The following is a 13,601-nucleotide window of genomic DNA, read 5'->3' on the forward strand; positions in this document are numbered from 1 at the left end:
TTGTTATGTACTTAGTTATGTTGTTATGTACTTAGTTATGTTTTTCTATTGTTTCCCCAACTTGTCCTTTTTCTCCCACTGTCATTGAATTAAGTTCTTGCCTTCTTGGGTTCACCCAAGTTTCATCCTAGGTATCTCGAAGGTACTTACAAGGCCTCTGGGTTAGATTCAATGCTTTTGCATAGAAATCTCTGCAACGTGGATCTCACAAATTTTTGCCTTGAGAAATTGAAATTTCATTGTGATAAAAATTTCATGAATGGGCTTGCGTGAGTTATGCTACAAATTATCTATGTACCTCTTTCTCCCATTGCAGTACCCTTTGTTCATAATATAAATTTTTCCACCATTCATTGCTGTGACTTCCAGTATTTTGAAGAATTTTTATGTTGCATAAAAATTCTTTATTTCAAGTTTCATTTGTTAAAAAGCTTATTAAGTGTGAAGCCGGAGAATCTATTTGATATTGGCAGATTATTGTATGGAAAGTGGTTTGGAAGAAATATGCCACAATTCATGGAGATAGCGCCGAAGACCTCATTCAGATCGATGAGGACTCCCGGCTTCATGGTGTGGAGTACGAGGATTATCTCATTACCAGGCTTATTGGACATGAAGGTTCAATCTTCAGAATTGCATGGTTCTCTAATGGATCAAAACTTGTATCAGTTTCTGATGATCGTAGGTATATAATCTCTTAGGTTCATACTCTCTATTCAAGGAGCTAGATACCCATGACATCCGTATGTGATCTCTTCATTTGTGCAGTTCTCGAATTTGGGAAATTCATGCGGAAAAAGGACCTCTTGGATTTAGTTCTGACTGTTCTGTGCAGAATGGGGCCAATCAATCTGGAGGCCTTGTTCTATTTGGCCACAATGCCAGAATTTGGGACTGTTGTATATTTGACTCTGTAAGTTTGCGGTTATAAATCTATGATTTCCTGTATGAAAAAATTACTTATTTGTATCATGGTTGCCGCGAAAAGTATATCTTTACAATGTATGAACTCCTTTAACGAGTTACCTCAGTACTTTTTTACACCTTTCAATTTCTTTTCTTTTTCATATTGTGTGAATTCAATAGCCTTTCACTGACATTCATATTATTTATTCTTATTGCGTTGACTCTTGTGTTTTTATTTTGCATCAAGAAAGTAAGCCAAAATTCTTGTATGTTCTGGATTTGACCGAAGTAAGTTTATTAAGTGACATTTCAAATTGAAAATTTGTGTCATAAGCATTCATATCTCGTGGTTAGGAGAGTATATGAACGGGCTTAGCAAAGGAATTGACCAAGGAGGCTTGGCTGGGGGTGTTCAAGTGTGCCCAGCCTGTAGTTTGAACTCAATCAGTTGGGTCTTTGTTGTACTGCATAAAAGCTTCTAGCAGTAGGAAGCAAACTGGACGCAATAACTTCATGATTTAATTACTTACATTTTGCATATGGAGCAAAGGATTTTTATAGTCCAGATTTATTTACTTATTTAATTGGATTCAGTTCATCATCACCGCTGGTGAGGACTGCACATGCCGAGTCTGGGATCACGATGGTAGAGAACTTAATGTGATCAAGGAGCATACGTAAGTTTTGCAATTTTGATTAAAACTTGGTTGTTATGGATACCTATTCATGGTCCTTTATTTGTTTTATCTATAATCAATTCATCTATTTTATTCTTCGTGCAAAGCATTTAAATTTATTGCACCTCAAGTATTCTCAACACATCATGCTCTTTAAGTCAAATTTCATTGTTTTGTTTGATTTTGTGAAAGAAGTTTGTCGGGACTGGCATCTACTTGTTCACTCGATACTTAATAATTAGACTCATCAACCAACCTTAGATTCCTATTGTTATTTTTACAGTGGGAGGGGAGTATGGCGTTGTTTGTATGAACCCAGCTCTTCGATTCTTATCACAGCTGGTTTCGATTCTGCCATAAAAGTCCGCCATCTTTACAAATCTCATAAAGGTTCGGATGCTACCATGGTCACAGAGGATTTCAGTGTGGGGAAGAAACTCTTGGCTCTTTCAATACCCAATTCTTCTGGGCATGCTGGCCTCACTGACAGGTATAATTTTTAATCTGGTTATCAAAGTTCTAGACATTTCTCATGCACTTAAATCATATTTGTATTGTAAAGTAAGTGTTGAAATGATGATTGTCGAATTATTAAAAGTTAGGAGAGAGATATGTAATATTTAGTTTCCTTTTATTAAGATTAGAATCCTAGATTTGATTTAGTTTTATTTTGTTACTGATTTTATTTGATTATGTTTCCTAGTTTTAGGATATTTCCTTATCTTTGTTCCTTGTATTTATACTCTGTTTGACATTAAAAAAATTTAAGAATTCAGTTTATCAAATTCTTTATGGTATCAGAGCTATAATGGTAAAACACGGTTTCGCCACAGGAACCTCTTCGGAGGAAAAATCCGATATCCTTGAGCTGAATCCCAACCCTTCCAATAACTCTCTCTTTATCACTCCTCACTGCCTTACAGGTCCGAACTACTTGCAATGGTCCCAATCCGTAAGAATGTTCATCTGTGGACGTGGCAAAGAAGAGTACCTCACCGGAGAAATTGAAGCCCCAGCAAAGACTGATGCCGGCTATAAGAAGTGGAAGACAGAGAATCACTTAATCATGTCATGGCTCATCAATTCCATGAGTTTGGAAGTAGGTGAGAATTTCCTTCTCTACGAGACTGCTAAAGATGTTTGGGAGGCAGTCCGTGAGACGTATTCAAGTTCCGATAACACCTCGGAACTGTCGGCTATTGAATCAGCCCTTCACGACCTCCGGCAGGGAGAACTCAGTGTCACCCAGTACTATAATGCCCTCACCAAACAATGGCAACAACTTGATGTTTTTGAAACCCACGCTTGGAAGTGTCCGGAAGATGGTCAGCGCTATCGCAGAAGCGCACCTTCAAGTTTCTACTCGGTCTCAACAAAGAACTAGATGATGTTCGAGGCAGAGTAATGAGTGCCAAGCCATTCTTGGGTCTTCGAGAAGCTTTTGCTGAGATTCGCCGCGAAGAAAGCCGCAAGAAGGTCATGATGGGACCACATTCTACCTCGGTTGATGGTTCTGCGCTCCTCGGTCTTCACTCAGTGCTATTGGAGCAACTCAACAAGAGAGGCGTAAGTCACGGCCAACATGTGAGCACTGTTCCAAACCAGGGCACAGGAAGAACACTTGCTGGGTTCTCCAAGGCAAACCTTCTGATTGGAAATCCTCCCGTCCTCCGACTGCCAAGACCAACCGCGGCCTCTCAGTTCAGCCCTCAGGCGACCAGGCCAACGACAGTCCGTTCTCTCCTCAACCGATTGAAGCACGGCAACAAATCATTTCTGCAACCTTAGCGCAACATGCTACTGGATCTAAATCCACCAGCCTTCACGCTACCAAAGGTACAGAAGTTCTTGCTCTAATTTCCGCTCAGCAGTTCTCGTGTTCTTGGATTGTCGACTCGGGTGCCTCCGACCATATGACCGGCAACCGGAATCTCTTTACAACATACCAACCCAATACCGACTCTCTCCATGTTCGGATTGCGGATGGTACCAAGACCCGGATTGCTGGTTTCGGATCCGTACAGATTTCCTCCGACCTTACTCTTAAATCTGTGTTGCATGTTCCTTCTTTGGATTGCAATTTATTGTCCATTAGTAAATTGACAACCGATGAACAGTGCTCGGCTAATTTTTCCAATAACGTGTGTTTTTTCCAGGAGTTGGGATCGATGAAGACGATTGGCAGTGCTAGGATGTGCTCAGGCCTCTATTTCCTCAATACAAGTCTATCTAGCCTCGAGTCTCGCTCCCATTCCTGTTCAAATTCTAGTTTTGGTTTTCATTATGCGCTTACACTTTCAGTTAGGTCATCCAACTTTCTTTTATCTTGAAAAATTGTATCCGAATTTATTCGTTAATAAAAAGTCGAGGTTTTTTCATTGTGATATCTTTCAACTTGCAACACACACTCGGGTCTCATATAATCCTATCCCATACAAACCTTCTCAACTATTTTCACTCATCCACAGTGACATTTGGGGCGCATCTCGGGTACCCAATATAAATGGAGCCCGGTGGTTCGTCACCTTCATCGACGATCATACCCGCCTTACATGGGTCTTTCTTATGAGGGACAAATCTGATCTCGCCCATATATTTCCAGCCTTTAACACTATGATCCAAACACAATTCAATACCCGTATTCGTCTCAAGTCTGATAATGCCCGTGACTACTTCAACACCACCTTAGGATCCTATTTCACCAATCAGGGCATTGTCCAAATCAGCTCTTGCGTCGACACACCGCAACAAAACGGGATTGCTGAAAGAAAAAACCGTCACCTTTTAGAGGTCGCACGTTCCCAACTATTCTCCATGAATGTGCCGAAATACCTGTGGGGAGAGGCTGTTTTGACTGCTGCCTATCTTATCAATCGGCTCCCGTCCCTGGTCGTGCGGTATGTCACCCTTTTTCAAACCCTATCGTCCAGTTCCCACATATTAGTACATTATCGTCTCATCTCCCACCAAAAATATTTGGTTGCACCGCTTTCGTTCGCATCTACCCTCATTCCCGTAGTAAGCTTGATCCTCGGGCTACCAAGTGTGTATTCATAGGGTACCCCTCTAACAAAAAAGGATACAAATGTTACTGCCCCGTCTCTTGAAAAATATTCACAACTATGGATGTTAACTTTTTTGAGGATACTTCATATTACCCCAAAACTGTCCTTAAAGGGGAGAAAATCTACAATCGAAGTCCCGTTTTGTAAAATCCTTCTTGATCCTGAACCACCTGAGTCAACTACACCTATTGTCCCACCGAACCCAAACCCACCAGCTACAGAAACCCATGTTAGTCCACCCATCTCGCCAAACCTCCAATCTAATACGCGAGGTCAGTGGCGACGAGGTCAGGGGGAGTGTGAAGCTCAGCACATCCTACACTTGCTGCTGAAGATACCACTACACCGATCCCAATTCCGGAGACAACTACACTAAGCGCTCCGACTCCAGCCCCTCAGAATCAGAATCTGGAATACTTGCCTATAGCTCTACGGAAAGGTACTCGTACATGCACTAACCATCCGATTGATAGGTGGGTCTCCTACGGACGTCTCTCCCAGTCCTACCGAGCATATGTCACGAAGCTGGATAATATCTACATTCCGAATACCATACAGGAAGCACTTCTGCATCCGGGTTGGGCTGAAGCAGTGAAATCCGAACTCACGTCTCTAGGAAGGAATGGTACGTGGTCGATTACCGAATTGCCACCTGGTAAAAGAGCGGTGAGTTTTAAATGGATTTTTACGGTGAAGTTTAACGCTGATGGAAGTGTTGAGAGATTGAAAGCTCGATTAGTGGCTCGTGGGTTTACTTAGTCTTATGGGATCGATTATGAAGAGACATTTGCACCGGTTGCAAAACTCAATACTGTCCGGATCCTCCTCTCCTTAGCAGCGAATCTCGATTGGAAATTACATCAATTGGACATTAAGAATGCATTTCTTAATGGGGACCTAGAGGAAGAAGTGTATATGGAAGTTCCCGCCGGTTTAGTGGTTCCGAATAAACCAGGGAATCAAGTGTGCAGACTACATAAGTTCATCTACGGTCTCAAACAATCGCCGAGAGTGTGGTTTGGAAAGTTTTCCACGGTGGTTAAAGACCAGGGGTTTGTCCAGTGCCAAACGGATCATACGCTCTTTGTTAAACATTCTCAAGATAATAGAATTGCCATCCTTATTGTGTATGTGGATGACATTATATTAACTGGAGATGATGAAGAGGAAATCAGTAGTATCAAGGTTATGTTGGCTCGGACGTTTGAGGTGAAGGATTTGGGACCTCTCCGCTACTTTCTAGGTATGGAAATTACCCTTTCAAAGAAGGGCATATCCGTTTCTCAACGGAAACATGTACTCGATCTACTTAGCGATACTGGGATGCTCGGTTGTAAACCTGCAAGCACACCAATGGTATCGACTCGAGAGGCTGAACGTGTACCCGAAAGAGATCCCGTCGAAAAAGAACGGTATCAACGGTTGGTGGGACGATTGATCTATTTGTCGCACACACGACCAGACATTGGCTTCGCGGTTAGCTACGTAAATCAGTTCATGCATAATCCGAAGCAATGCCACATGGATGCAGTCTACCGCATACTTCAGTATCTGAAGAAGTCTCCCGGAAAAGGGATTTTATTTCAGAAACATGATGATCGTAACATCATTATGTTTTCGGATGCTGATTGGGCAGGAAGTCGTTTTGACCGAAGATCTACTACAGGTTACTGTTCCTTCGTATGGGGAAATTTGGTGACTTGGAGGAGCAAGAAGCAACACGTTGTGTCAAGAAGCAGTGCTGAAGCTGAGTTTCGGGCGTTGTCCTTAGCTACGTGTGAAGGGATATGGATTAGAAGAATGATGACCGAATTGAAGATGCCGTACCATGAGTCTGTGATCCTCAAGTGCGATAATCAAGCTGCGATTAGCATTGCTAAAGACCCTGTTCATCATGACCGTACGTCCCAACTTGAGGGGGAGTGTCGAATTATTAAAAGTTAGGAGAGAGATACGTAATATTTAGTTTGCTTTTATTAAGATTAGAATCCTAGATTTGATTTAGTTTTATTTTGTTCCTGATTTTATTTGATTCTGTTTCTTAGTTTTATGATATTTCCATATCTCTGTTCCTTGTATTTATACTCTGTTTGACATTAATAAAATTTAAGAATTCAGTTTATCAAATTCTTCAATGATCAACCCACCAAATCAATTATCAACTCCGTTGAAGCATATAATACTTATTCTATTGAAGTGTCTGTGTTCATTGATGCTGCTATCTTACTCTGGCGTGATTAGAGCAAGATTGCCTTTTTTTGCCGGATTTTGTATATTATGTTTGGATTTATTAGTTGGGAAATTTTAGGCCAGTGAATGCCTTCGGTGAGGTTTTTTGAGTTGTTTATGATGTGTTTTGATAGTGTTATGTGTAGTTGTAAAGGTGAGAGGTGCCACTAGGCGAGACTACCGCGCTTGGATATGCACCCAAGCACGCGCCTGGACTTGCCTGGGAAGCTTTTCTCTGGCACACCTGAGGAAATACATTAATTGTTTACTTTTTTTAATTTAATTGAAGGCTTTATTTCCTAAAATATTCGAGCGCACCTCGGAAGCTTTCTTAGGCTCGCTCAAGGAAAGGAATTAAGTTACATTTTTTAATCTTATCGAGGCTTTATTTCGAGCTTTCCAGGCATTCTTGTGGAAAGGCATTAAGTTCCTTTTTTAAATCTTATTAAGGCTTTATTCCCTAAAATATTCGAAAAATACATATATAGAGATAGGTTGTTGTCTTGCAGCTATAAACTAGGATCTAAATTGATTGACAAGACAAATTAATGGAGAAAATTCCTACACTAACTACTTAAGAAAGAAATATAAAAGTAAGGAAAAAATCTGTTGGTAATGGCAGATTCTCTTATAACATACTCAAATAAAATTCCAATAAAATAGATAAGAAAAATAAAAGTAAGAAGAGATCTGCCAATAATGAAAGTTTCGATTAATTACTGCATATTGAAAATATGTATTTCTGCCATAAAATAGTAGTCGCTAAATATATTTTTCTAAAATTTTATTTTTGCCATATAATAGTGGTCGATAAATATATTTTTGCCATATAATATATCTGTGCGAAGATTAATAGCCGTAATTGTATAAATAGTAGTATTTTCACCATAGAATAATAGTAGATAAATATATCTTTCTAAAAATAAACAGTGCACCTTGCTTCGATAGGCGCGCGCCTCACCTTGCGCCTCGGGTTCCGATAACACTTTGCGCCTATTACAACTATGGTGTTATTTCAAGGCAAGATTTTGGGAATATAGTTGGTGGGGGAATTATTCCTTTAAAAACCTTTTTCCTGCTTTATTTCAGCTATCCGCAGTTCATAATTTACCTATATCACACTTTGTTCACTTTGACAATTCGTCGCCTTCCCAATCATGGGATTTGCATTTTCGAAAGACTGTGAGAGATGAGGAGTTTTTAGAGTTGACTGAGTTATTAGGTTTGTTAGATAGGCTTAGATTTATTGAAGGGGTAGATGACTATCGAGTGCAGAGTGGGGATCTTTATTGTCTTTTCTCAGTAAAATCTTTTTTGAGTTTTTTGCCCAAAGTTGCTTTCCCGTTTTCCTTATTTCCGTGTTTTTTTGGAAGGTCCCGGTTTCAACAAAGATTCAGGTATTCTCGTGGACAACGATTCTGGGTAAGCTGCCGACCTCGGAGATGATGCAAAAAAAGTGGCCCTCAATTGCTATGAGCCCCAATTGGTGTGTGTTTGTGTAGGAATGATACGAAAACACATGATCATATGCTAATTCAATGTGCATTCATGAGCCGCTTGTGGGCTAGAGCTTTGAAAGAAATGGACTTGGCTTGGGTGGTGCCTAAGTCAACGAATGATTTATTCGCTATAGATCTAGGACAATTAACTGGTAGGAGACGAAGAACTTTTTGGCAAGTGGTGGTTCAAGGCATATGTTGGACAGTATAACTAGAAAGAAATCGAAGAATTTTTGAAGATTCGGAAGACAATAGAGACGAGTGCTGGGATAAAATCAAGATCAAAGTTGCTATGTGGATTGACACTCATGATGAATTTAAGACGTGTCGATCTCAGATATATTGAGAGATTGAGCTTTATGTGTATCATTAATAGATCATTGATATTATGTACTTTCTGTTGAAAGTGGACCACTAGTCCACTGATTGTAATTAACTCTTATTATATTGTTAATAAAATATCGTTTCTTATAAAAAAAACTATGATGTTATGCACAAATACAATCAAACCTTTTTGTTTCTGTTAAGTATTTGTTTCGGAGTTTAAAAACGCTCTTTCAATTTAACTTGAGCTCTTTCATGATTCTATACACGAGCTATTTTATGAGTTTATAATTATATAGGCAACAGTTTCATGCCCTTTCCTTTTCCATTTCTGTATAATTAGTTCTAAAACTACACTCTGATATATTGGTGCTTTTATTCTGCTGTCGCTACACCCTCACATCGATACTTCTTACCTCCTATGTGTTGTTGCAGCAAAAGTGAATATGTGCGATGCTTGCATTTCTCGCGTGAAGATTCTCTTTATGTTGCAACCAATAATGGTTATCTGTATCACGCCTGTCTGTGTAACGATGGGGCCGTCAAATGGACTGAACTTGTGCATATCGGTGAGGAGGCGCCTATCATTTGCATGGACTTGTTATCAAACTGTTCGGACCTCTCTGGTGGATTTGAAGATTGGGTTGCTGTTGGAGATGGTAAAGGAACTATGACAGTTGTCCTGGTTGTTGGATGTGTTTCAGGGCCAAATGTTGAACTTAATTTTAGTTGGTCTGCTGAAGAGGAGAGACATCTCTTGGGTATCTTTTGGTGCCGGTCTGTAAAAAATAGGTATTGATAATTTAATTACTGGCAGATTTTGAGATGAGTCAATATTTGCTTTTCTTCAAATGTCAAGCATATAAAGGATTAATGTTGATCACAATGTTCTTTATTTTGATTAATACATTGAAAATATTGGACTTTATTTCTTTGGTAACTCTGTTACCCAGGTTCGTCTTCACCACTGATCATGGAGGTAGATTGAAGCTCTGGAGTATATACCAAAAGATGCCTTTTCCGATTCTCAATGGTGCAAGAAGTTATGATGTGTGCTTGTTTGCAGAATTTGTTTCATGCTTTGGATTGCGAATAATGTGTGTGGATGTCTCATTTGATGACAAGGTGACTTTTCTTTCATTTCCCCGTCAGTTTTTGGTGATATTATGCCCCATCGTTTATGGAAGGGGTTAGTTTTTTCAGTTTAATTACTATGTCACATCCTATGAATGCTACATGTATAATGGCCTCTACTGGGATGCCTAAACATGAAAACATGGGCGCATGCTACTATCTACGATATATTTTTCCACGTTGATATCTTAATTGTCTACAGGTGCTAGTTTGTGGGGACATACGCGGTAATTTGCTACTGTTCTCTTTGCCAAGGAGAGAACTGAGTGGTCACTCGGCTGCTGCAGATATAGACATATCTCCAGTGAACTATTTCAAGGGAGCCCATGGAGTATCAAGTGTATGCAGTGTTTCTGTTGCAGGTTTTTGTTATGATCAAGTGGAAATACGTTCGGTATGGCATGATTCTGCAGTCCTGATACTGAATATCACGAATTTAAGAATATTATATTATTCTTGCGGTCTTGCGTGTGAGATATAAATGTTGTACATTTATTTTTCACTGGTGTGTGGGAATTTGATTCTCTAGGTTATTCCCCTTTTTGCTTTTCGTCCACAGACTGGAGCAGATGGATGTATATGCTACTTGAAGCATGACAAACATCTTCTTAATTTGGAATTTCTAGGGATGAAACAAGTGAAAGAACTAAGTGTCATCCGAGCAGCTGAGCAATTTGATGATTCTACCTTTGGCAACTATGCAATTGGTTTTGCGTCTGCAAATTTTGTAATATGGAACTTAACTGCTGAGACAAAGGTACTCTTTCTTCCTAGCTTCCTTCCTTCTCTCCCAATGTCTCAAGTGCTCGTGCAACTTCCTTATTTTGTCTGTATATAACCGGGAACCTATTGTTATCTTAAAAGTTAAAGAAATGTCGATAAATTTGGAATTTTTATTTTTTGTAAAGTAGCAATTTACCATAAAATCAGAAATTGTCACTACTATTTAGGCTGGAATTGTTCCATGAATTACTCTTTTTTGGCCATTGTACACATCTTTAACCGATGAATAATATAAAATAATATTTTCTTACCCATGTTTTCTCCTTCTCTATTCGAGAAGGTATCAAGAGCCACGGCTCAATAAAAAAAAACTAGGCTTTGCAAATTTGCAAAGCACCCGCAGAGCCCTTCAATTGGATGTTCTCGGTCTTCCTGAAAAACACAGAACCCTACCCAGCGTTGTGTTGCACTTCTTCCGCGCTTCTTATGTGTTACGCTGCCAATTTCTTTGCACAAATGACGCTGGTTTTCTTCTGCTGCAAGATGCAACCTGTTGCTTTATCCCAATAAGCCCAGCATCTCATTATTTAAAAAAGGGCCCAGAAACATCAGGAATAAAATGGACTATAAAACAGAGATGATGGGCTCAAGCTCTCGAACATCCAACAGCGATGCTGAGTTACTTCAACAAGGACGGTTTCGCAACCATCACAGACGATGCCAATTTCTGAAACTTCTCTGCAAATTACCATTCATAAATTGAATGGCAGAAACTACTTGGGATGGGCTCAATTTGTCTGGCTAGTGATTAACAGAAAGTGAAAATTGGGCTTCTTGACCGGGGAATCAAAATCTCCAGCCATCGATGATCCAAAATATCTCCAATGACGCTCGGAAGACTCCATGATCACTGCTTGGCTTATTAAATCCATGGAACCTAATGTGAGAAAGCCCTTCCTATTTTTGCACACTGCCTGTGACGTTTGGGAAGCGATAAAGGAGACATATTCGGATCTTGAAAATCATTCCCACTTATTCGAATTAAACACAAAGATGTGGAGGATGCAACAAGGTAACAAAAATGTAAACACATATTACAATGAAGTGATGATTTTGTGGCTGGAATTGGATATGTTTGAAGAAAAATGAGAAATCCTAATGACAGCTCTAGGTACAAGAAGAAGGTTGAAAGGAGTAGAGTTTTTGTTTTCTTGGCTGGCCTAAACAAAGAACTCGATGAGGTTAGAGGCTGGATTCTGTGGGCAAGCCTCTGCCCACTATATGTGAAGTTTTTTCTGAAATTAGGAGAGAAGAGGCTCATTGATTTGTAATGCAAAACGAAATAACCGACCAAAAAGTTGACCTCGAGAGTTCAGCCCTTATATCTCAGTCTTAATCGTTAATACAACCAGATCGAAATAATCATGCATGAGAATACGAGAAACCAAATAAAATCTCTACTGGATCACCATCGAAAAGCTAACTGCTATAGCCACTGCCCTGGCCGTCCTAACCGTCCAACCTAATACCTGCTCCGTGGAATGAGGTGTCCAAGATGAAAACAAGGACGTTAACGACAGTCCCCCGATACGAGAATGTACGAGTATACAAACTGATATGATGCATGTGATGCAATATGCTCGGATATCAAGTATCAAGTCAAAAATCTAATGCTCAGTCTAGAGGCGCCTGAGTATGTAGTCTCTGATCTGCCTTAGACATGCTTTGGCTCTCATAATCATTAAGACGTGAACCTACAATGTCTAGGGTCATCAGAGCCTGCGGGTCTCTTGGGACATTGTAGCTCTCGATACCCAATCGTCTACGATACAGAATAGGGCTGAACAGCCCCAACAAACGAGGTATATCTCAAAATATATCAGGTCCAACGTGCTATGTCATGCATAATATGTCAAAATAGTAAAACATGTATCATGCGACTGATAAATATGCAGGATATAAGTGTGTATACTACGCTTGGATATCTCAGTCAGTACATCACGTACCTCACAAACAATCTGATAGAAAGTTCTCTCGTCTGAACCTAGACCATACCAACATATTGAAATTACTATCATGCCAGATCTAGAATTACTAAACATGTTTCAATGTTCTTCATAATGATCCTTAAATCACTATTTAAGTTTTTAGGATTATACATGCGTCCGTCGTCAGCCCGCTCATGACGTCTCAATCTGCGTGTCCTAGTTCATCGACCCCTCATCGAGTCGACACTAGCTCCAAAGCTTCCCAACACTACACTGCCCTATAAACTGGCCAGAAAACCTAAAGTATATAGCTAGAACTCTAGAGAAGTCGAGGAAAAGCAGTGTAAAAAACAAATGAAATCAGCTTCTATTTATAGAATGTATTCGGACTAGTTCAGAAGATCCGAACTCAATCTTATCTACCACGTATTATAATCTCATTCGTTTTAGTTGGATTTCACGGGATAATGTAATCCGAAGTAGATTGAGTAGTTCGTTTTAAATTCGATGGATTCTAACATGTTGATCTTCAATTAATGAATTTTTTAATAATGCTTAATTAACAACTCTTTAATTATGTCTTTATTAGTATTTCATTCTAAATAAAGAATCAGGTCATTACATCCTCCCCTCTTTACAAAGATTTTGTGCTCGAAATCAGAAGTGAAGTACAATACAATTGAATAATATACAACTCATGATTACAACGCACAACTCTAAAAAAATGCGGATTCTCTGAGCACATACGACTCTCTAACTCTCAAGTCACCTTCACCATCATGCCCCTCTCATAAACCTTCTTCGGTACTGGAATTTTGAACAAATCTTCAAGCATTAAATCCAAACAATGGGCAGCACATGAAGCCCAGAATATGTGTGGAAATCTTAACATCAAATGTTTTCCTGCATATTAGAGATTTATGTTATTACATATAAGTAACAAATCTAATACTTATTAGAAATTAACCACTTGAATTCACATTTCATACCTGCTGAAATATTTGTAGAGGCATTATCTGTAATCACTTGAACAATATTTTTTGGACCAATTTGCTT

General features: G+C 39.4%; 1 protein-coding gene across 6 annotated transcripts in view; it reads left to right on the forward strand.

Moving 5' to 3' along the window:
• The window catches only part of LOC140978933 (uncharacterized), a 52,268-nt gene that overhangs the window by 23,362 nt on the left and 15,305 nt on the right, over nucleotides 1-13,601 (forward strand). For 5 of the 6 annotated variants that reach the window (XM_073444166.1, XM_073444168.1, XM_073444169.1 and 2 more), the window contains 8 exons: nucleotides 474-685; nucleotides 769-913; nucleotides 1,501-1,583; nucleotides 1,867-2,073; nucleotides 9,136-9,492; nucleotides 9,654-9,825; nucleotides 10,037-10,228; nucleotides 10,394-10,591. In XM_073444166.1, coding sequence (XP_073300267.1) covers nucleotides 474-685; nucleotides 769-913; nucleotides 1,501-1,583; nucleotides 1,867-2,073; nucleotides 9,136-9,492; nucleotides 9,654-9,825; nucleotides 10,037-10,228; nucleotides 10,394-10,591 — 1,566 coding nt within the window. The remainder of the gene's footprint in view (nucleotides 1-473; nucleotides 686-768; nucleotides 914-1,500; nucleotides 1,584-1,866; nucleotides 2,074-9,135; nucleotides 9,493-9,653; nucleotides 9,826-10,036; nucleotides 10,229-10,393; nucleotides 10,592-13,601) is intronic. The other variant, XM_073444170.1, reaches the window with a different exon arrangement.

This window comes from Primulina huaijiensis, chromosome 6 (genome assembly GCF_012295235.1).
Source record: "Primulina huaijiensis isolate GDHJ02 chromosome 6, ASM1229523v2, whole genome shotgun sequence".
NCBI classification, from domain to species: domain Eukaryota; kingdom Viridiplantae; phylum Streptophyta; class Magnoliopsida; order Lamiales; family Gesneriaceae; genus Primulina; species Primulina huaijiensis.